At 44.8% G+C, this 22,137-nt stretch overlaps 2 protein-coding genes across 2 annotated transcripts; one reads left to right on the forward strand and one right to left on the reverse strand.

The window, feature by feature from the left end:
* Positions 1-21: 21 nt before the first annotated feature.
* On the forward strand, positions 22-10,217 carry MED1 (Mediator complex subunit 1). The gene is made up of 8 exons (XM_025301143.1): positions 22-301; positions 475-626; positions 735-868; positions 1,050-1,188; positions 1,257-1,476; positions 1,576-1,801; positions 1,880-2,111; positions 2,343-10,217. The coding sequence occupies exons 1-8, from the start codon at positions 271-273 to the stop codon at positions 7,206-7,208; spliced, it is 6,000 nt and encodes a 1,999-aa protein (XP_025156928.1). The 5' UTR covers positions 22-270; the 3' UTR covers positions 7,209-10,217.
* A 3,374-nt stretch (positions 10,218-13,591) lies between these two features.
* Positions 13,592-19,069, reverse strand: LOC105189309 (sterol O-acyltransferase 1). The gene is made up of 9 exons (XM_025301178.1): positions 18,527-19,069; positions 17,446-17,516; positions 17,105-17,229; positions 16,260-16,430; positions 15,550-15,698; positions 15,169-15,308; positions 14,821-14,984; positions 14,468-14,741; positions 13,592-14,128 (listed from the first exon to the last, which is right to left on the reverse strand). Exons 1-9 carry the CDS (start codon positions 18,597-18,599, stop codon positions 13,700-13,702), a joined length of 1,596 nt encoding a protein of 531 aa, XP_025156963.1. The 5' UTR covers positions 18,600-19,069; the 3' UTR covers positions 13,592-13,699.
* Between the last annotated feature and the right edge of the window lie 3,068 nt (positions 19,070-22,137).

Raw genomic sequence — 22,137 nt, forward strand, 5'->3', positions numbered from 1 at the left:
GCAGTAAACAAGCATGCGATGTAAAGTAGATTAGGTTTAGGTTTAGGTTAGGCGAAGGAGTTCACGAACAGTAAGATCAGTCGCGAAGGAAGTGGATAGAAGTTGGTCTGAGGGGAAGTTCGGTCGTTCAGTACGCGGCTCGGGTACGCCGTACGTTCGTTTCTATCAACGGACACCATGATGATTAAGTAAATGATGCGTCCGCGATAACGAGAGGCAGAAGCACGACCGACCCATCCGTGCATAGCCGTATATATCACAGAGCGGCACATGGATGCGACGAACGGACAGAAGCCCCACGGTGAGAAAGACTTTTGACACATTTCATCCTGTAAACCTCAAAGAAACGGTTGTACAAATCTTAGAAACAGTTTTCGGCTCGTGAGATGTAAAATTATTATGATTCCTCGCTTCTCTTCCTGGGAGAGACAATAATCCCTGATAAAACGGTATTGAAACTCGTATAATTCACAGCGGGGCAGCCTTCCACCAGCACGGGGCAACTCTCCACCTCGGACAAAGGCAAGGAATGGCAAATGGAGTTGCTGATGGAGAAATTACGTTCCAAGTCTTCTACATTGAAGCCTCTGGTGGAAACTGCTAAAAACATGCGTATGGCGATGTTGGTGAGTGAAAGAGGTTTCACTGTGTTTTGCAACTTCCAACTTGAGTTACACCTTGGTAAACAAAAGCATGAGTCATCTTGATGAATATACTTTTCTTTTGATAAATAGGACAAGCGGTACACAATTGATAGCGTGGAGAAAAACCAGTTGCAGAAATGTTTGGATACTTTACAGCATTCCATCAAAGTTACCTCCTTCCAATCTATGGTAGAGCGATTAGAAAGCTTAACGAGGCAGTTAGGGTAAGCAGCTGCTTATCTGGGTATATCAAGAACTTAACTTTTTTATGCACAAAGTTTTTCCTTTTGCTGTGCAAATTTTGTGATCATCTACTGATTATATGTAATATTCATTTATTCCTTAATTTTACAGATTTTTGTGAAAGTAAATCAAGCTTATACATATCATTGTTTTATCACACAGATTAAAGTTCATGATGTCTGGTCCTCCAGGCACAGAAATATTTATATCCTCCGATATGTTCTTCTTGGAGGTCTTGTTAGAGCCATCAGGACATGTTAGAGAGGTTAAGATCCATCATGAAGGAAAAAGCGAGCAGCAAGTGAGTACAGCAGATATCACTGTTGATCTTCTTGCTGTGAAATAGTTCCTCGAAAATTACATTTGCAGAGTTGCGAAGTATTAGCTTCATGCCTGTCGCGCGGTGACTTTGTTGATTTCACTACTCAGCTGGAAGGACTGGTATCTATATATCAGTTAAATGCTGATAAGAAAGTGAAGTGCAAAGCTTTCAGCGCTCTGCAATCTCTGGAGGCCGACTTAGGCGTTCTGGCGCAATTGCAAACATTCATGAAGGAGCCATTCAATCTGGTGCACAAAAGTCCTGTTGGTTAGTGATTTGAATTCATACATATAATTAGCTATATGTATAAATGTACAATCTCGCACATTCATCGCATATTGCTACAATTTCGCAAACGTCATTCAGGAATTCTAGAGAGAAGAAGAGGCGGCCACCCGATGAAACTCACGTACTTCGTCTCCCCGTACGATTTAATCGATCTTGAGAATCGCACCTATGATACGCTGAATCCCGACATCATCATCAAACGAAAGATCGGTCATTCAGTGACTGTCTGTATGGAAGGTTCAACGGGTCACAAGTTACCGACATCTAGTATTATAACTGTAAATAGGAGCCCCACTGGAAAGAGGTACGTTACGATCAAATCATACTTGTCCGTCCACTTATAATCAAGTCCAACTCTTGTCAACGTCGGTCTCAATTTCAGCACACCATCGTACGCTCCACTGACTAGTGCCAACTCGTCCATGCTGCCCGCTTGTTTCGTCCTGAAGCTAGGTAAAAAGATGCCGATCTGCATGGAACTGGTGAAGAGGATACAGAAAGTCACAGAGCTCGAGTGCGGCGACATCTCCGCGCCTCATCCGTTACTCAGCCTGATAATACAGCACGCGAGTGACGGGCAATTGGACTGCCGCAATAACAGAGGGTTGTATGTGGTGAGTTTGAGCGTTTGACTTGCGACTGATCCAACAGTTGTCTTTAAGTTGATGTTCCGAGAGAGAAACATTTTGCGACTTCTCTCTCATTCAGTGTTTCTCCTTCAACAGGCGCATTATTGAAGCATTACGTTGCTGTATAATAACATGAATAGTTGCCAATAACAAATGAAAAACATCCAGACGTATCTCATACACTTGCCGTGAGGCTCACCGAGCTTTCGCTTGCAGACCTTAACGGACCAGCAGCACTGCTACTTCATGACGGAGAACAAGAATATGGAGGGCGTACTCGTGTGTAGCATACCCTTCACGCACCCGGCGCACGTGCCGCAGATCCTCGTGTACCTGCGACAACAGGCGCTGTTCAACTGCCTGATCGCGAGCTGCGTAAGACCGATGGCCCGGCAGGACCCGGACACAACGATACTCGAGGTAAGCGCATTGTCGTGGCAGCACGTATCCGTGAGCGTAGAACACCCGTTCGAAGAGACGATGGCTACGGCGGAGCTGGATCTGACGGACATCTCCGCGCTTCGGTGCAAGCTATACGGTGTAAGTATGACGAACGCGGAGCAGACATCGGATCTCGCCGGCAAGGTGTTGCAACGTTGCCTCAGCATACCGCTGACGATGAGAACGCTGTTGAAGATCTGGGAGGGCCGTAACACCCTGCCGACGATGAGCGCTCTGACCGGCGCGATCGGCGGCGTCGGCGGTGGTAGCAGCAACGGCAGCTACAACATCAATCTGGGCTCTGGTAAGGATCAGAGTGGTCAGAACGGTACCGCTGGTATGCCGGATTTCACGAACGGCGATGTGAAAATCAAACAAGAGCCCGGCTTGAACAACGGCAACGGCAGTATAGGAGGGAGGCAACAGCAGTCGTCGCATCAGATTTCGCCGCAGCAGCAGCAGCAACAGCAACAACAACAACAGTCGCAACAACAACAACAGCAGCAGCAGCAGCAGCAGCAGCAGCAACAACAACCACAGCAGCAGCCTTTTTTAGATGCCGGAACGGAAAATAGTATCGGTTTTCCGTCGTATTCCGGCCAATCCGATACGACAGGCAATGCCTCCGCTATGCTGAATCCATTGCAGTTGGGTGCGCTGTTAGGACAGGCGAAGAACTCTCTGTCTAATGCGAACGCGAGTGAGCGTAGCAAAAAGACCCGCAAGAGAAAGGCGGCGGACGGTCTCTGGCGCAGCCCGAAAAGAAAAGGCGACGCCAGCGACGGTGCCGGCGGCGCCACGACAGCTGCGGAGATCCTGCTGGAGAGTTCGAGCTCTGACTCGACGCCATTGGGCACGCCCACCGGCGGTAGAGAGAACCTGACGGAGACCCGAACGTCCACTCCTACCTCAACCTCGGCGGCGAGCTTGGCCAGCGGCATGGATTTCTCGAACCTCGACGCCACGGACATGCTTGGCACCGACAAAAGCTCCGACTACGATCTCGACAACGAAAGCGGCGAGATCATGGAGGTGCACACGACCGCGGAGCAGCTGCAGCAGGACGTGGAGGAGTTGATGAAGCGTGAACGTAAGTCGAAGAAATCGCGCGACGAGAAAAAAGCGAGCCCGACGAATATATTCGTCGACGAGAGTAAGAGCCTGGTGCCACCTTCTGTAAGTATCACCCCAATCACATGCGGTAACCTGGATCAAAGCGCCAACTATAATTCCGTGCTTACGGGAATGGGTTTGGAAAGGAGGCCAGGTATCGAGATCATACCCATCGCTTCGTCGCCGCAAACTAGCCTACCAAGCTCAATCACGATCACACCGATAGCCGGCCCAGCGGCTAACGTATCCACGTCCAAGGGCCTGACGGAAGAGCGCCGTGAGCGGAAGAGCGGCAAGAGCGGCAAGAGCACTACGGCCGCGAGCGAGGATAAAGGTGGCAAGCTCGAGAAGCGGCGCAAACGCAAGCGCGAGGACAGTCCGATGGGTCCGCCGCCGGACAAGCTGCCGCCGAAGCCGCCTCCGCAGCAGCAACAGCAGCAGGACCCACTGTTGAAGCCGGTGTCGGTGAGCATCAAGCCGACGGAGCAGTCACCGCCGAGTCTGAGCTCGACGCGACCGACTTCGCCCGCCGGCACGGTGAAAAAGTTCAGCCCGTCACCGACGCATCCAAGCTCGCTCGCGCTCGTAGGTAAGTCCAGTCCCACATTGAAACAGTCAGCCATCAGCAAACCGGTGCAAAGTCCGAAGCACTCGCCGGTCTACGGCAGCAGCCCGAAGCATAACGCGCCGGTGCCGGTACCGCCGGTGCCGACCATGCCGATGTCTGTGACGGTTCCTGCAGCTGTGTCGGTCGCTGTGTCGGTTCCCGTGCCAGTGCCAGTTCCGGCGAGCGCGAGCCCGAAGCACGGCACGTCGTCGCCGAAGCACGGCAGCTCTGCCGGCAGCGGCAAGCCAAGCATGTCCGCTCTCAAATCGGCGGCGAACTCGCCGTCCGGTAAAACCTCCGACCAGGCGACTCCGTCCAAGGTCAAGTCCTCGTCGTCGTCGTCGTCGTCGTCGTCGTCGTCGTCGTCGTCATCGTCGTCGAGCAAAGATTCTGGACGCGACAAAGATAGAAAGACATCGTCCGTCGGCTCGTCCAGTTCGTCCACTGGTCATCAGAGCCCGAAGACCAAGTCGTCCAGCGGAAAGCTGAAGCAACTGGAGATTATTCCCAGTAGCGGCGCCGGTACTAGCGCTGGCGAGACGCAAGTTTCATTGTCCAGCAGCGGCGGCAGCACTCCGCCCTCTGGCCAAGTGGATGCGGCCAAGTCCGCGCAGGCTCAGCAACAGGCGCGGAATCGTAAGAGTTCTTTGAACGCGGTGATCGACAAATTAAAGAACGCACAGCATTGCACCGAGGACGGTGGCAACGGCAGCGCCAAGAGTTCGTCCAGTGTTGGCGGTAGCGGCAGCGGCAGTGGTAGTGGTGGAAGCGGCAGTGGAAGTAGTAGTGGTGGCAGCGGACCGCAGAAGGAGGGACGTGGTGTGAGTGGGTCGTCCGGAAAGATTGCTGAGGGGAAGTCCTGCATCGGCAAGAACTCTTCCATTGACTCTTCCAAGAATCCAGCCGAATACATGGTGAAACACAGTTCGGATGGTATCAAGATCACCATCAACAAAACACGCACGAAAGATTCGAAATCGGGAGGCAACCTGAAGCTATCGTCGTCGTCCTCGTCCTCGTCTTCATCCTCGTCATCTTCCTCGTCCGTTGCAGCTGGCGCGACCGGTGCGTCCTCCGGTTCATCGGTAGCGTCTTCTTCATCATCCGTGACGTCTGGAAATGGCTCGCCAAAGACCCACACCGGCCTGAAGCCTGGAGTTAACTCAGGACCGGCGTCAAAGAAGCCTACGCAGTGTTCGCCAAAGTTACTGAATCAAAAGATGCTGGCGATGAAGTCGATCTCTGGTTCAGCGAGTTCTGGCGCAAGTACCGCGGGCACAGGTGCGGGTGCAGGCGCGGGTGCGGCCGGGGGTGTCAGCGGCGGCGGCGGTGGTAGTGGCGGTAGCAACCCGTTGTCCAAAAGCGGGTCGTCCTCCAAGTCCTCCGGCTCGCCAAAAACCTCTGGCACAGGGCCGACCGACCTTAGTCGCGGTCGCGACAAGCCTCGCACTCAGAAATCCGGCGATAAGGGGGTGTTCGCCTCGAAGAGTCTCGGCGACGCCAGGAAGTCCAGTCCTTCTGCTCTGCGCGAAGATAACGAAAACGAGCGGGCGTACAAGTTGTTAGCCGCGCACGCCTCGATGTCGAGTCTGCCACCGAGTCTGCCGCCGCAGCTGGTCATGGAGGGCCTGATGAAGCAGTTGGACACCAAATTTCAGATCCCGAAGTTGTCGGCTCGCGCGAATGTCGACGCCGCCGACAAGAAATGTTCCGAAAAGCTGTCCATGCTGCCGGACCCTGCCAAGACCCTGGACGGCTTGACGGTGAAGCAACAAGAACAGCAGAGCAAGATCGCGAATCTATCGAACCCGGTGACGGTGTCGAGCAAATTGATGGCGGACGAGCAGCCGAGCCAGCCGAGCAGACGAGACCACGCGCAGACCAAGCCGGACAACCTGTCGATCTCCACGAGCGCCGGCGCGATGTCGCTGAGCCTCGCCACCGAGAACACCGGCGGCCTAATGTTGCCGCCGCAATCGGCCGCGGACTCGGACGTGCCGACGAACCTGTCCATGCAGCCGATAGACAGCGAGTCTCGCGACCCGTGCAAGGACATAGGTACAATCGGGAGGACGAGCAGTCAGCCATTTCTCAGTAAGGACGACACGAACGCCGGCGTGATTGGCGTTCTCGGCAAGAGCGGCGCCGATCAGCTGGCATCGTCCGCTTCTAAAGCTTACGCAGGGACCCTCACGAGCTCTGGCGCGACCACCGCGCCGTCGAGCAGCGGCTGCACCGTCGCCGAGAGCTTGAATCTGAGTACCAAGCCGGCTGACGCCGCGTTGGTCAAATACAACAAGATCGCTGATGAGAAGAAGCAGGTAACGTGCGGACCACCACCGCCTTCGTCTTCCTCCTCCTCATCGTCGTCGTCGTCGATCTTCTCATCAATGGGCAGCGCTGGCGGCAGCGCGGGAGTCGTCGCGACTCCCGACAGCGGTGCGAATATCAGTAAGGTCACCGACCCCACGGGAGTGAGCAGCGGCAACGGTAATGGTGGCGGCGGCGGCAGCGGCGGTAGCGGCGGCGGCAGCGGCGGCGGCAGTGGCGGCGGCGGCGGCGGCAGCAGCAGTGGCAGTGGCGGCGGCAGTGGCGGTGGCGGCGGTACCGCGAGCTCCCAAGAGGCGGCAGAGATGTTACTGGACTTCTCCACCGCCAAGGACGTAACGAAGAGCCTGACACACCTAACGACCATCCCCGAGCGGGCGATGACGCAGGCGGCGCCAGTGCGCCGCAACACTCCGCCACCACCGCCTCCTCCACCACCGGCTTTCCCACCGGCGAGTCCCTCCGTCAGTGTGCACATCGTCAAGAGTCCAGCGCCGAGTCCACGGGTGATCCCGCCTTCACCGCACTCTGCGTCGCCGTGCATCACCGACGACGAACTCATGGACGAGGCGTTGGTTGGGATGGGCAAATGAAGATTACTTAAACTGTAAGAATACTCGAGGTTCCGTTGCCTTGACTACGCGTCTTCTGGACCTCCACATGGGTCGTCTCGAGGATCGCTCGAAGTTACTTCCCCTTCCTCGTCGCCGAGACCGATTGTAAATCTTTCGCGATGATATCGCACTCGCATTCGCATGACCGACATAGCGATGACGATGCATCACGCACTTTCGTTCTCGGTTTCACTCGACGAGAAGCTCGTCGCCGGCGAGACTGTTTCTTGGATGGGTCCGAGCTTGTCGAGGTTTTTATTCGACCTTGCGATATCTGGATGTTATGTAATGTTCGCTTGCATTGAAATATATAACGTCGTTGGACATGGGATCCTAAAGCTGAGAGAGAGGACTGTTTTCTCCGAATGTTCGGTTCTACCTACTTTGTATTTCGCCAGAGAGGATAAGTGTGAGGGTGTAAATGTGTCCATGTACGTATGTGTATAGGTGTACGAGCGTATGTATGAACGAGAGAGAGAGAGAGAGAGAGAGAGACCGCGGAGTGGTGAAGTTGCGGGGATCAATTTCCGCCGAGTAGCGTCGTAGAATCTCAGTCGTATCGGCCGCAACTGCGAGCGGTGGTCGACCTGAGGATCGCGCACGAGGCGCGAAAGTTCCAGTATCAAGTACGAATTGACTAGCGTATGAATTAATTTAAATTAGATTGTATTAGGTGTACGCACACACACACACACATACAAATAAGTTTGAAAGCGTTTTTAAGACAATGCAAAACGTATATTTGAGAGAAAAGAGCAATATATTTATTAATCAAAATATGCGCCGTCATTATCTATCACCTTTTGCCATCGGTCGTGCGACACGATGAAGTAGTCAACCCATTTTTGCAGTTCGTCAAATGTTCGGAAGTAAACTGAAGACAAAGTATTTTGCATGGATCGGAACAAATGATAGCCTGAAGGGGCTGTCGGGATTATACGCCGGGTGCTCCAAAACTTCCCATAGCCAAGCGTCAATAACGTTTCCTTGAGCGATTTTGCAACATGCGGTCTGGCGTTATCATGGAGCAATTTTAACGGGACGCAATCCTTTGCCAATAAATGGACGTTTTCGACTGATTTCCTCGTCCAATCGCAGCAATTGTTGCTTGTAGCGATCAGCAGTAACAGTTTCTTCATCCAGTAATGCTTGCAATTGCTCGTATTCAACCTTCTGTTGGTAGCGGAGCGCTGCTACGTTCTCGATCGCTAATCTCAAAATCAGCAGCTTTAATTAAGCCGCTTGAAGCAAAATTCACACGTGCTTTTCGATACAGTATTCTCCCCAAGAACAGAATATATCGATGCACACGCTTTTGCAGCACTTTTCTCTTGGTGAAATTCATAACGAATGCAATGACGAATAAATGCTTTGTCTCGCTTGCCATCTTTCACCTACCAACGTTTAAGAACGTTTGAATGCTGGCCAACTTCTGCGTCGTTTTTATTACTCTGGACCGGTTACAGTCACGTGACAAAACCGCGGGAGAATTTTTGATTTGTAAACCAGCAGTATACGTCACACAACAAACGCTTTAAAACTTATTTCTTATATTTGCGCATATTTTGATTAATAAATATATTGTTCTTTTCTTTCAAATACGTTTTACATTGTCTTAAAAACGCTTTAAAACTTATTACACCTAATACATAGATCTATGGAACCATGTATTCATAAGTACGTTCGCGCAAACGAGGAAGAAAAGAGAGAGAGAGCTATACGAGCTCGTTGCTTGCGCGATTGCGTCTCGCTTGACACCGCAGGAGCACCGAATCGCTGAGGTAGAAACTCATCCTTGATTCCAGACTCGTCCGGTCCAGATCGTTCCCCAGCTCGGCGCAGTCGGACTGCGGATTGCGCCGCGAGACGAACGGACGATTGCCGTAATCTTGCTCTCCTTCCCCCTCCCGACCGTGTATCCTTCCATTGTCTTTCACGCTCTTGGGTGTACACTCTTCCAGGGCACTCGCGTGTCCGTGTCCTGAATGTTAGTTAGCGTTCGCCAGCTCCTCGGTCCAAGGATGATTCAGCGGCCGTCGAATTAGTTCCGTAAGTTCCCAATACTGCCAAGTCGATCGGTTTAGATCCTCGAATATGGTCATTCGCATTCTCCATTCACGTCGACATTCATCATCATCATTCAAGCGTTCATTCACTTTCAATGAATCGTGCGAACCGCTTTGTCCTTTTCAAGGGAATCCTGTGTATCCGCGATTGCGTGCGGTAGATTGGACGGATTTTCTTCTGGATTGTCAGCGAGCCGAGCGAATTGTTAAGAGAGAAATCTGATGACGCAACGCCGGAATGTCGTGCGAAATGCGCTTTATGCGTTTCATATGAGAGAAAGAAAGAGTTTCAAAGGCTGTGCATAGACCGAAAGAGGGAAAGAAAGAAAGAGAGAGGGAGAGAGAGAGAGAAAGAGAGAGAGAAAAGAAAAACCAATAGAATGTATGCGAGTATTGTATTATATTTACCTTTTGCCCCTCTTCAAGTACATCACCGTCAAAAAATTTAGTAACGGAAAGGTGCAACGAGCAGAGAAAGCTTGAAATTTATCCGCGGATAAATTACACGACATATACAGGATGTTCAATTTTAAAGTCTACAGTGTTATATTTCGTAAACTGATGATTTTATTGAAAAATTTTTCAAACAAAAGTTGTAGGGTTCAGAAGGGGACATCTGACGGTGACCTTGGCTTGACCTTGGATTGTTGTTTGAAGGTCACGTAAAGGTCAACTTCAAAATCCTAAATGGAACCCTCCATTTTTTATTGCATATTCTTGTAGCCCTTGTCGAGACGTTTCCAAAACACTACCTACTTTTGTCTTTTGCGTAAGCCATTCCCAAGATATGAAGCTTCAAAGTTGACATACCGTCGGCATTCGCATTGCCTGATGTACACCGCGGGGAGGGGTTGCTCAGTCGGATTTGTACATCATAATGGCCCTAAAAAGGGCCGACTTCTTTGAAGCTTCATATTTTGGGAATAGCTTACGCAAAAGACAAAAGTAGGTAGTGTTTTGGAAACGTCTCGACAAGGGCTACAAGAATATGCAATAAAAAATGGAGGGTTCCATTTAGGATTTTGAAGTTGACCTTTACGTGACCTTCAAGCGACAATCCAAGGTCAAGCCATCAGATGTCCCCCTCTAAATCCTACAACTTTTGTTTGAAACATTTTTCAATAAAATCATCGGTTTGCGAAATATAGCATTGTAAACTTCAAAATTGGACACCCTGTATATCACTGTATTTTGCATTAATAAACATATAATAATATCTGTATTATATCGATATGATGTATAATATTCATATTTTTAAGATCGATATAATATTACATATGATTGACAATTAATATCGAAGAAATACAATATTAATTTTTCATTTAAAAAGGCATATACACAAGAATTTACCATTTGCGCTTCATATCGCTAGATTTTCCGACGGTGACGCGTCGCAGCGACGCGCCGACGCGATTCCAATCGTAGAGTGCGCCGATCTTTCGGAAAGAAGAGACGCAGAGACGTTGTTTCCTTGCATTCTAGGTACAAAACTCATTCTTCCAGACAATCGTTCGCGCGTGCTCTCTCTCTCTTTCTCTCTCTTTCTCGTCTCCTTAACCCGTACGCTAATGAATGACACTGTTTAGTAGAGAAATTCTATATTCATCGAATATGGAATTCCGCGAAAAACGGCCGGCAGACTCGCGGAGAAACGAAACAATGGACTCTGTGGTGCTTGTTCCCCTTAAGTCGTTAAATGAATCTTCTCAAGACACATCGCGATATCTCCTGAACGCGGGCGGTTCCTCGCCGTCGACATCGCGAAAGTTCGAGAAACGTTGACGAAGACGTGCAACGCTCCTCTCGGAACCAATACTCGAGTGAAAATTCTAGTCAAATATAGTTGGAACGTAATTTGATTAGAATACAGTCCAACAGGAGACAATCCACCTGTGAAATTAGCTTTGATTTGGAGGAGAGATGTTCATCTCCGTGTTCAGGAGAACGTGCTGAAGCCAGTCACTCATACACTAACGCGAACACATTATTGAGATGAAGCCGAGCGAGCTTCCGTCGTCGCCGCGGGTCGTCAGCTCCCGCGGGTTCTCGACCTTGACGCGTTCACACCTCGCAGAGACTGTGCACACATTATTGTATTTCGCGACGAGAACACGTACACATACACGACTGCCTGAGTGGACGGGCGCAGAAGATAGGTACAAATGTTTATAAATATATATAAAAAAATTTGAACACAATCGCCTTCTCTCTATTTTTTGATCTAGTAGAAAGAGAGTTGTAACACGAGAAGGCCGAAGGTAAGTTGCGCTTCGCAATTATTATACAGATTATTTTTGCGAATGAGTGTGTGTATGCGTGTGTTCATCGCTGTGCGCGCGCGCGTGTGTGTGTGTGTGTGTGCGGGTATGTATGTTCTGGAAACATAGACATAGGGTTGATAAATCATCGATGTCATCAACGATCGGCAGACGGGAATCAAAAGCCATGTGAATGTTGTATAAATAAAAAAATGTTTGGATAATATACATACGCGGGACGTATATCTGTCTCCTTTCTCTTCAACTGGACGCTCGCGTGCCGAGGTGCGAGAGAGTGCGAGAGAGTGCGTGTGAGTGTGTGTGTGTGTGTATGTGTGTGTGTGTGTCACCATGTAAATATATAATTACATATTAATAACGAGTCATTCGCCGCGGCTCGAGTCGCGCGAAGGAAGAAACCAAGAGGGAGGATGTATTATATAATATATACATATATATTTATATATTATAGAAAAAAGAACAACAGAGTGTGTGTATATGTATTATCGAACTATATGGCGTAAGTTGAATTTGTATCATACGAAGACAAAGAAGTGACGCGTACGCACACACATATCTTCGTCGCGTTGTCCTTATCTCGCTGCGCTCGGGGGGCGTACGTAGGTTTCGATAATAAAGGCTATCCCTTTTTACAAATGTACAGATATGTCATATTCTCCTCGTTCCAGAGCGAATGCTTCAATTCTCTCTAAACCGGCTACCGGTTTTACCTTCTGCAATGCAATGTTGACCGTGAAATGCAAATGTTTTTTTTCCTTCTTTTCTTCTTCTCTTTCGTTTCCAATCATCCGAACGCGACACGGATAACGCTTCGCGTCGTTGTTGGTACTTTCTATTGATTTATTTGCTACTTACTGGTAAGTTCCACACTTTGCCAAACGTGTAAACTTTAACAGGAAGGACTCATCGACATCGTACGTGATCGAACGTTTGTGATTCTTCATTTTTTTGTCTTTTTCATTTTGTTTTTATAAATCTCAAAATGTGGTAGAAATCATCGCGGCCGCACACATATGTGCTTATATTAAAAGAATAACTAAAAAGTCAATAAAGAACTTGCGCATATTGCTTACGCCTGTGGGTATTGGAACAATACAATTGTGTGTCCTACTTGATTAATCAACAGAACCTTAAATTTTTTTGTTTTCTTATACATGTATATGTATATATATGTATGTATGTATGTATGTATGTGTATTATATATATATATATACCGGGTGTTTCAGATCACCGGGGTCATCAGATTTTTTCGTTAACGCGACATTTTAGAGAAAGATATTTCAGACAAAAGTTGTAGGACTTCAAAGGATTTATTTACTGACGCTATGAATTTGATCTTGGAATAACTTTGAAAAGCCCAGTCAAGATCAACACAAAAATCTTAAATGGATACCCCAATTTTTTATTACATCATCTTTTTCTAGCAATTAATTTGAACAACTTTTGTCTGAAATATTTTTTTATTTACCTAATATTTTCTGAGATATTTAAGGAAAACTTGATAACTTTCTCAATATTTAACTCACGATATCTCGCTAACTATCTGTCAGAAGAAAAAGCGATACTAGACTACTTTTTTGCTCTATTTAGTCTCAAGAATGTATGTTTACAATAGCGCCCTAATTTTTGTTAACTTGCTGATTTTTGGAAATTTTAAAATCATCAAATTAACCAAATTCAGCGCGCTATTGGAACAATATATTCTTGAGACTAAATAGAGCAAAGAGTCTAATCTGACAAATAATTAACGAGATATCGTGAGTTAAATATTGAAAAAGTTATCAAGTTTCCCTTAAATATCTCAAAAAATATTAAGTAAATAAAAAAATGTTTCAGACAAAAGTTATTCAAATTAATTGCTAGAAAAAGATGATGTAATAAAAAATTGGGGTATCCATTTAAGATTTTTATGTTGATCTTGACTGGACTTTTCAAGGTTATCCCAAGGTCAAATTCATAGCATCAGTAAATAGAAGCCCTTTAAAGCCCTACAACTTTTGTCTAAAATATTTTTCTCTAAAATGTCGCGTTAACGAAAAAATCGGGTGACCCGGGTGGTCTGAAACACCCGGTATATATATACACACACATATATATACACGCATACATTATCTGCGGTGCGTTCTATGTGCCGGAGAGCGGTCGACAGAACCAGCTTCGCGGCAGCACCAGATCCAGATATTTGTCGTCGTAAGGCTGACAATTTATCCTAGCGTAGTATTCCATCGCGTACATGCTAACCGCGATACCTTTGCCGATGCAGAGGCTCGTCCACATGAAGACATTGCCAGTGAAGTATCTGTTGAACATCAGCACGAAACCGAAGCCGCCGAACATGATCAGCAACACTGGGTAGAAGAAACGGAAGGTGAAAGCCAGTATGTACTCGTGGAAGATGGACGAAATGAAGAAAACGGCGTAGGTCGCCAAGACTTTGTTGCGCGGCGAGAGGATCTCGTACATGTCCTTGTAGACGTATGTGTAAAGCCAGTCGTGCACTGTGACGTTCCAAGTGCGATAATACGCACGATAGGATGTGCAGTTCCACCAGTCCTGCAATGGTAATAATGATGATATCGACTTGATTGTGACTACATGAATGGAAGATGTAAGCTTCGCACAGACGACAGTCTTTACAAGACAGTCATGAAGTTACGCGCTTTTGAAGCGATGTAGTGTTCTACAAAAGGTAAACAGCGATACAAAGTTCCAAGATATCTTAAAGATATCTTGAAGAGTTCTTAAAGACTGAAGTTCTGAAAAACATCTTATCTTTCTGCACATGTCATTCAGAAATTCGTGGAAATATTCTATATGCTCTGGAAGCTTTATGTAGGCTTCTTAAGGATAACGACAGTACACAATGTGGACTTGAGTAACCACGAAGCTCACCTTGTAAAACAAGCGATCTGCGAACCGCAACATCTCCGCCCAGGCGTTCATCCAGGCATGTAGCAAGCCGTAGAATGAGGAGACGCTTATGAGTATGCCAGGCATCATCGCGCTGAGGATACTCTTCATGTACCACCTCCAGTCCAAGGATTGTGTGCCGAAAATGCGGAAGGTGGGCGCCACGAAACGCTCCATGATGAAGGCCTGGTAGAAGATCACCAGACCGAGTTCAATGAAACTGCGAATCACCACCTTCCACCTGATCTCTTTCGTCCTGGAAAAGCGATCGCGCTCACGTTCATGTTCCTTCCAGTACATCTTTATATCTTACATGATCCTCGAGATCGTCTTACCTAGGGTAACTGTCACGATATATCAGAGTTGGCGCGAACAGAAAGTACAGGTAGTGCGAGAAACTCGGACTGCTCGGTTTTAGAGTTTCAGCGTGCGACTTGTACAACACAAATTTAGCTCCTACGTTCCTAACGAAGGCGTAACTCTTCATCATTAGGCGTGTCTGAAAAAGCGGTATTACGTTTCCGATTTACATAAGAAGAATCGAATTGCAAGGTCAACCACTTAAATTATTATATCTGCGATCATATCAGCATCAATATTCTAACTGGATGTGACACGCGGAACAAAATAGAAAAGATCTTCTGTTTGTATTAAGTTGAGTGAAGACCGTGAAACATGCGTACTTGCTCCATGAGTATAATTACGCTGCAGGCTACAGGGAGATCCTCGTCGAGCAGCGCTTTGGTCGGAAAAACGACGAAGAGAATTTGATAAGATATGAAGGTTATCAACCACGCATAATCCCAAACCTTTTGAAGGAGAGCTGTAAAGAGAGAAAGACATTGTAAAAATGAATAGATTAAGCCGAAGCATATATTGTTGACTGACATTTTATCCTCGACACTTCGGGAACTTAAACATTTTAATTGTTTGTTGATATTAATGTATCTTTTCGATAGTCGATATACTTCTTAATCCCTGCCGAGTGACTTATTCGCCAGTAGCTTTGCTTAGGAAAGACTTCAGTCGGTATTTGACGGTAAAATCGAGCAAACTGAGATTACATTTCGGCGAGAATTCGATCCGCTGATACGCCCAGATGTTGAACGGCACGTAGAGAACGAGCGTCGAGATCTTCATGAGTAACCATATGTAGAAACACACGGGGAACTTTCCGAAAGCCTTCTGCACCGTACAAGTTCCGACGAAGAGCCTACAATGGTCAAATTTGCCCGTTAACAAGGGTTTCGATGTACTTGAGATAGATACGAGATATTTTAATGACTAATTAACGCTAATGTCGCGAGTAGTTTTCCAACCATTGCGGCCATTGTTTGCCATGTGATCTGTTTTGAGTCCGATGGCTCGTTACATTTCAGATGAACCGTGGTTTTTGCCATAACGTATTTGACAGACGATAGTGCGAATCACGATTCCAAAAAGAAAAGAAAATATAATCTCGAGTTATAATTTTCCACGATGAATCTATTTCCTCGTTGGGGAAAACTTCGAGACGACTCTGTGCAGGGAGGGTTTCCTCGCGAAGCGAGTTTCACGTGATTAGTTGGACGGCGGAATAAGACACCACAAATTTTCAACGATAAGACAAACTATTGATGCAAGACTTGATTTAGCCGCGAAGATACGTAATGTAGAAAGAGCAGATAGTCGCAGTGATCGATAACCTCAGGCGAAAACAAAACGATCGACGCGCACGTTCGTAATACGCATGTATGTCGTCAGCCTAAAAGCGTTGATATTTTTCTGAACTTACATCCCCGTGTCCATGAGATCGTGTGCAACGGTATTGAGAAACAAGAGTATGAAAGTCATCATACATATGTTGTAAACCGTCTGGATGTGCGATATCTGCATGAGATCGGTGAGCATCGAATTCCTCGGCAGGAATACCTTAGCTGGTAACGTACCTTCCTCGTTGGACTGCCTGTAAAATGTCAGAAACGCAAACATAGACAATGACTTGCTATTAACCGACATGTTATCGGTGCTTAATGAGTGATCGATGCTTTACGAGAGAGCGTGTTGAAAAATCGGGAGAATTGACGTGAGTTTACGACCGACGATAATTTATGTAATATCACGCGGTTCTTAACTTACGCGAAATGCTTTCATTTACATCCCAGCGCGATATCGTCGTCTTTTCCGCGGTGAGATATTAATTGCTTGTTATAACGAAATAACTCATCAAATATATTATTTATATATATATTTTATTTATATATATATATTAAATATATATTTATATATATATTTTATTTATATATATATATAAAATATATATTATTTATATATATATATTAAATATATTAACATTGTAGACTTGCGGATGCGTTAGAATGCGAAGCGATCTTCCATTCGCCGCATTCGGTCGCTTGTTTTCAAACTTGTTTTATCAAGTAGAAAGTTCGTCGGATAATGTTGATAATGAAATTGTTTCGTAATAGTTTGTATTTAACAACTTTTACTAACTGATAAAGCTACTGCTGGTGCTGCTACCTTATCGCGATACTTGCATTTTTCAAAATATCCGGCTATTTTTATCATTTAGACATCACTTTGTTCCGTTTCTTTATTTCAACGCCTGCTTCGGTCTCTTACCTTTTGTCATCGTATTTGTTCTCTTTAGCGGGGACCTCCTTCTCCGTTACTATTCTCTGCCTTACTTCCGACATCATATCGTTAATACGATCATTTACTTGCTCCAAAACGTCCTCCCTCATTTCCTGCGCGTGAAGAGAAACTATGTACGTGTGTGTTCGGTGTCTTATTTTTTTTTACATATGTAACGAGAGATATCTAATGTTTAATTGCATCTCATGTCTAATTGTAATTTCATGAATGACAATTTCGCCGTGCGAAATTTTGAGCTTGAATCCATGTTAATCCACGTTAATCAATTTCTATTACGAACGTGATGAGAACATATTTATCTTTCATACCTGCATACTTTTCAGCAATCTATTAGTAGTCACCTCGCGTTGGACATTTGGGGACATACTTCCGTTAACGTCTAGAAAGTGAGAGAGAGAGAGAAAGAGAAAAGAGGAAAATTATATCGTAAATAGTAAATTAGAGTAATAAGTATTAGACTAATATAATATGATATGAAAGTAAGTCTGTGATGTTCGCGGAATAAGTTTGAGAAAGCAATTGCGCAACGTCCGAATAACTTTCGTTACTCGAAGTAGTCATCACTGATTACGGTAGGCGCTTTGCTCGCAGAAAAGGGCCTTTTCAATTTTGATCTCCAACAAAACTGAAGTCGGTAATTTTATTTGAGACAAAATCCGATCTTCCCCGCAATTTGTAATTTTCTTAATATAATTATTATAATTTACGTAAATTATTAACGTTATTTATTACTGTTTTATTTTTGTTATCAGTGTTATTTATTACTATTGCATATTTCTATTATTATAATTCTGTTTCCTCTCTGAGTTCTTCTTGCTTGTTACGTCTTGTTTTTATACGTTAGAGAATTTTCGAGTTACGCTTTAAAAATACGCTTTCGGCCTTTGATATCTAAGAGAGTCACGCGGACTCTTGTTATTCATTATGTTCATAGCATGTTCACGATACTTACGTATCTCGTAAATTGTGAATTCTACAAAAACTTCATAAATAATATGTAAATAACACGACAGAAAAGATATTTATCCAAGTGGATGGAAAGGACGACGATTTTACGACAGATAAAACGCATTTACCTATTTGGTAAAAAAAAAATGTTATTAAATGATGTTGCAGAAGTATCAATATTCAAAGTTGCGCGAAGTGAAACGCAGTTACATAAAAATAAATGGATAGGCCAGTCTAAATGTCGTTCGAAGTCTATAGTGCGAAGTAGAGATTGGAAATGTACATTAAATATATAAATATACCAATGTGAAGGTCAACATAAAAACAATGTTACCGCTTGGCTATATAAAAGTCGTTTCAGGACTTCAATAAAATCAACACGCGATTCTGAGTCGTGTCGTGTACCAATTAGTCTAACCGATCAATCGATTCGCACGTTACCTTTCCCGGCATTCATACACTTGGACACGCCGTTCCGGCAACGAATATCCTGGAAAGACGCAACGTCCTCCATATTCTTCGAGATGAATTGTACGGTCGGCAAAGTGCTCGCGAGTTTTCCCGATGACTTCCGCCACTAACGACGGATTCACATGTATCACCGAATCAACGTCGAATTTCTTCCCTAAAATCGCATCATAGCGATCTTCGTTGTATAAAGACGAGACGATAGACTTCGCTGGAGAAGCGGTACGCTCAAGGCGCGAGCGGCTCCTCGAGACGAAAATCCGCAACAAACGATCCGAGAACTTGCAGTTCTAGTACGATCGTACGATACGGTCGAGTTCTGACGGACTGAGCTCGAGTCTTCTTCTTCAGGAGAAGACCCGACCCGACGCGAACACTATCATGCTTTACCAGGCGACTCTACCAGGCACGACTGTTCAAGTCTCGCTTCGTACACGCGAACTGGCCGAAGGGGCCAATGAGCAGCGGCACTTATAATCACTAACGTCGGTACAGTGTGGTACAATGCGCACTGATCTAGCAGAAGGGACAGTCGCACTTCGTGAGATAACTCTCGATGAGTGGCTACACAGCGACGTCGTTCGCGATTACATCAATTGTCTTTCACGCATACCACGGCGACCGGGTGCTTTCGCCGCCGGTAGTCGCTATGACACCGTCTTATTTGGTCAACAACGAGCCGAGCACTGTAAAAATCGCATCCCGTTGCGCTGAGATTGTACGATGGCGCGTAAAAAAATGTCCGCGCGAGAAAGTTTTCAAAGACCGTGGAGAGGAAGGAGGAGCGTATATGCAGAATTTCGGTTATATTAACGCGATACTGAAACAAACGTGTTTTCCATGAAGGAAACGGAAGATCTGCTTCTCGTAAAGCATATCCGGTTTCTAAAAATATCGCTGCCCTCAACTAAAACTTCGACTTTATCATGGTATGTTAATTTAAGTAATCTTCTTCTTTTGTGTAGAATCGGAACTCGCTCGAAAATCCGACTTATCCACGCGATCTTAGACCGCATTTGGAATGTGCTGATAATGTTGCAAACTAATAATTCACGTTGCGTATACATGTTGTAGATTTTTAATACAATTTCGAGATTCAATTGTAGGTAACATGTTATTGAAAAATGAACGTAGAAACTTTCTCTCTCTCTCTCTCTCTTTCTCTCTCTCTACTTCACATATCTTTACTTCACGTTTGAATTATGCCGATGTTTGTTATTCCAAATTCTACGATAAAACGATGATTTATTTGATGTTTTTTCGAAGACCGAATGGATCTCAGATTGAGATCAAGTTGAGTAAACATATCGAAGCGAGACAAAACTTGGTCTGCTCGTCTTATACGCAGCTCTATAGAAAAAATTATCTTAAAATCACATGTGTACGTGCGCGTGTACGCGCGCGCGCGCGTGTGTGTGTATGACACATATGAGTTAATTCACTACGTAGACAACTTCTTCGTCCCGCGATTCTCGGTGTGGAACTCTTCGTAGAACAATTTCAACAAAATAGGTCGTGGATGATTCGACAGTTAAACTCGACCGTGCAACTAATCCTTACGATCTGTTTGATCTTTAAAAAGTCGCTGGTGAAGCGTGTGAGTGCAGGCGTACCGAGCGAGTGTAATAAACGATAAAATACAGTTGATTAGTTGACATATTATTTTATCTACTCGTATATTCGTCAATGACGTGGAATTCTAGCATGAAGCAATTCTACTATCTAAAACCGTTTATTATGACTAGCTGCTCATACTCAAATTTATTCGTGTTGTTGTCGACAATTTCCTGCTTATTAAGTGATTTTAATATTTATAGTCGCTGAATTATTTTTCTGCGATAAAAATCATCAGAGTTTGTTTTATCTTCGATGACGAGTCACTATCGATTCCTTTATGAATATGCTTCATTGCCCTCCGCCGAGTATTTTGCTTGTTTCATTTATAATGCTGGTAATGCTTCTTATCGCCTCACTTACTCACTCACTTCACTCTTAGTGAAGTTGTTTACAGGCAAATCTAATTGATGAGTTTGATTTAAGAAACACTTCTCCCACCACTTTAATAGTTCCTTTATTTCAAATGCTTCAGCTTTCTCATTGTCACTTTTAGCCCATGTATTGTCATTTTTATGTAAAGGGCGAGAAGGTCGTTTGACCTTCATTATCGTTTTCCAAAGAGAGTAATCTGTTACAGATATTGCATCCAAGTTTTTTGGATAAGTTTGAATTTCCTGATTTTTACCATTGCTTAAGCTATACAAGTTTTTGTTAGCTAATTACAATGATTGGATTACGGCGTGACTGATCTCCGGGAAATCTTGTATATTATTTATTTAAATAATATTTAATAATAAATATTTTGACTATGTACGGTTTTTATATGAGATATTAACAGCACTTTTAATATGTGCAATTTGAATCATCCAGAATATAAGAAAATATAAATAAAAAAAATATATAATCACTATTAAATAATTTTTTATATTATATTATCTTATATTATTTTATCTTATATTTTCTTGCATTCTGGACATATATATATATATATATATATATATATATATATATATATAGTGATAGATATTCTAAAAAAGATAAAAGAGTGGTCTAGCTCGAATAGAATAAAAGTTTTAAGTTTTCTCCTTGTTTTCTCGAACTCTGGATAATTTATACTTAAACAGTTTAACATCAATTTTAAAACAAAACATAAGTACGAAATAATTTATAGTCAAGATAGTTACGAAGAATCAGATATGTCAGTCAGATATGATATTAGATGTGTCAACAGACGTTTATCACTTAATATGAAAATTGTAGATGCAACTCTGCCGACTACGTTCAACTGTTGAGATTATGATTCATGTATACAAAATACTCAAACGTCGTTTGAAGCGATATTAGCCGGAAATATCCTTTGAGAAAGACAATTGAGAAAGACAATATATTTATTTTAATATATTTATTTACAAGTGTTAATAAAATTCATACAATTCATCGAGATAACTTATTTAGTCCTGTTTGCTATATAGCATAATCTAAGGCGTGGAAGTTATCTCTTGCAAATTATTTTCAAAAACCGACATATAAATATTATATATATAAATATATATAGAATGTCCACCCAGAATTACATCCAAAAAAGTAGCGATGTTAAACGCACTCGACCGCTGCAAGCTCGTGCGCTTGTAGACAGACAATCCTATTCTCACGGTTGACGGATGGTTGCCTATCCGACCGGTGCATATGCGCACCTACAAATATGCAATCCACTCTCATGGTTGGCAGAAGTTGCCGGTTGCCTATTCACCGACGACATTCCACACTCTCTCTCTCTCTCTGAGGCGAGAGAGTCTGCGCGCGCATCGGTGGAGCTTTGACATTTCGAATCTGCCGAGAGAAGACTATCGTCGAAACGCGGCAGCGAAGCTGCGATATTTGAAAAATCCGTCGGATTCGGAAGATATTCGCAGGTATCGAAAATTCCGGGAACACGGAACGCGAAGGCAGGCGACTCGCGTTCGCGAATTGCGTCGCGCTCGGACCTCTCACTCTTTCGCCTCTCGAGCCTCGCTCTCTACCTACTC

Source organism: Harpegnathos saltator, unplaced genomic scaffold (genome assembly GCF_003227715.2).
Source record: "Harpegnathos saltator strain DR-91 unplaced genomic scaffold, Hsal_v8.6 scaffold403, whole genome shotgun sequence".
Classification (NCBI taxonomy): domain Eukaryota; kingdom Metazoa; phylum Arthropoda; class Insecta; order Hymenoptera; family Formicidae; genus Harpegnathos; species Harpegnathos saltator.

What these genes read in the sequence shown, in the direction of transcription:
- MED1 (XM_025301143.1), top strand. Translation starts at nt 271, where the DNA reads ATGGATGCGACGAACGGACAGAAGCCCCACG. An exon ending in AGCTTAACGAGGCAGTTAGG is followed by an intron (nt 869 to 1,049) that starts GTAAGCAGCTGC and finishes TTTATCACACAG; the next exon opens with ATTAAAGTTCATGATGTCTG. An exon ending in AGGAGCCCCACTGGAAAGAG is followed by an intron (nt 1,802 to 1,879) that starts GTACGTTACGAT and finishes TCTCAATTTCAG; the next exon opens with CACACCATCGTACGCTCCAC.
- LOC105189309 (XM_025301178.1), bottom strand. Translation starts at nt 18,599, where the DNA reads ATGGAGGACGTTGCGTCTTTCCAGGATATTCGTTGCCGGAACGGCGTG. An exon ending in GATTGCTGAAAAGTATGCAG is followed by an intron (nt 17,230 to 17,445) that starts GTATGAAAGATA and finishes CTTCACGCGCAG; the next exon opens with GAAATGAGGGAGGACGTTTT. An exon ending in TAATTATACTCATGGAGCAA is followed by an intron (nt 14,985 to 15,168) that starts GTACGCATGTTT and finishes CCGCTTTTTCAG; the next exon opens with ACACGCCTAATGATGAAGAG.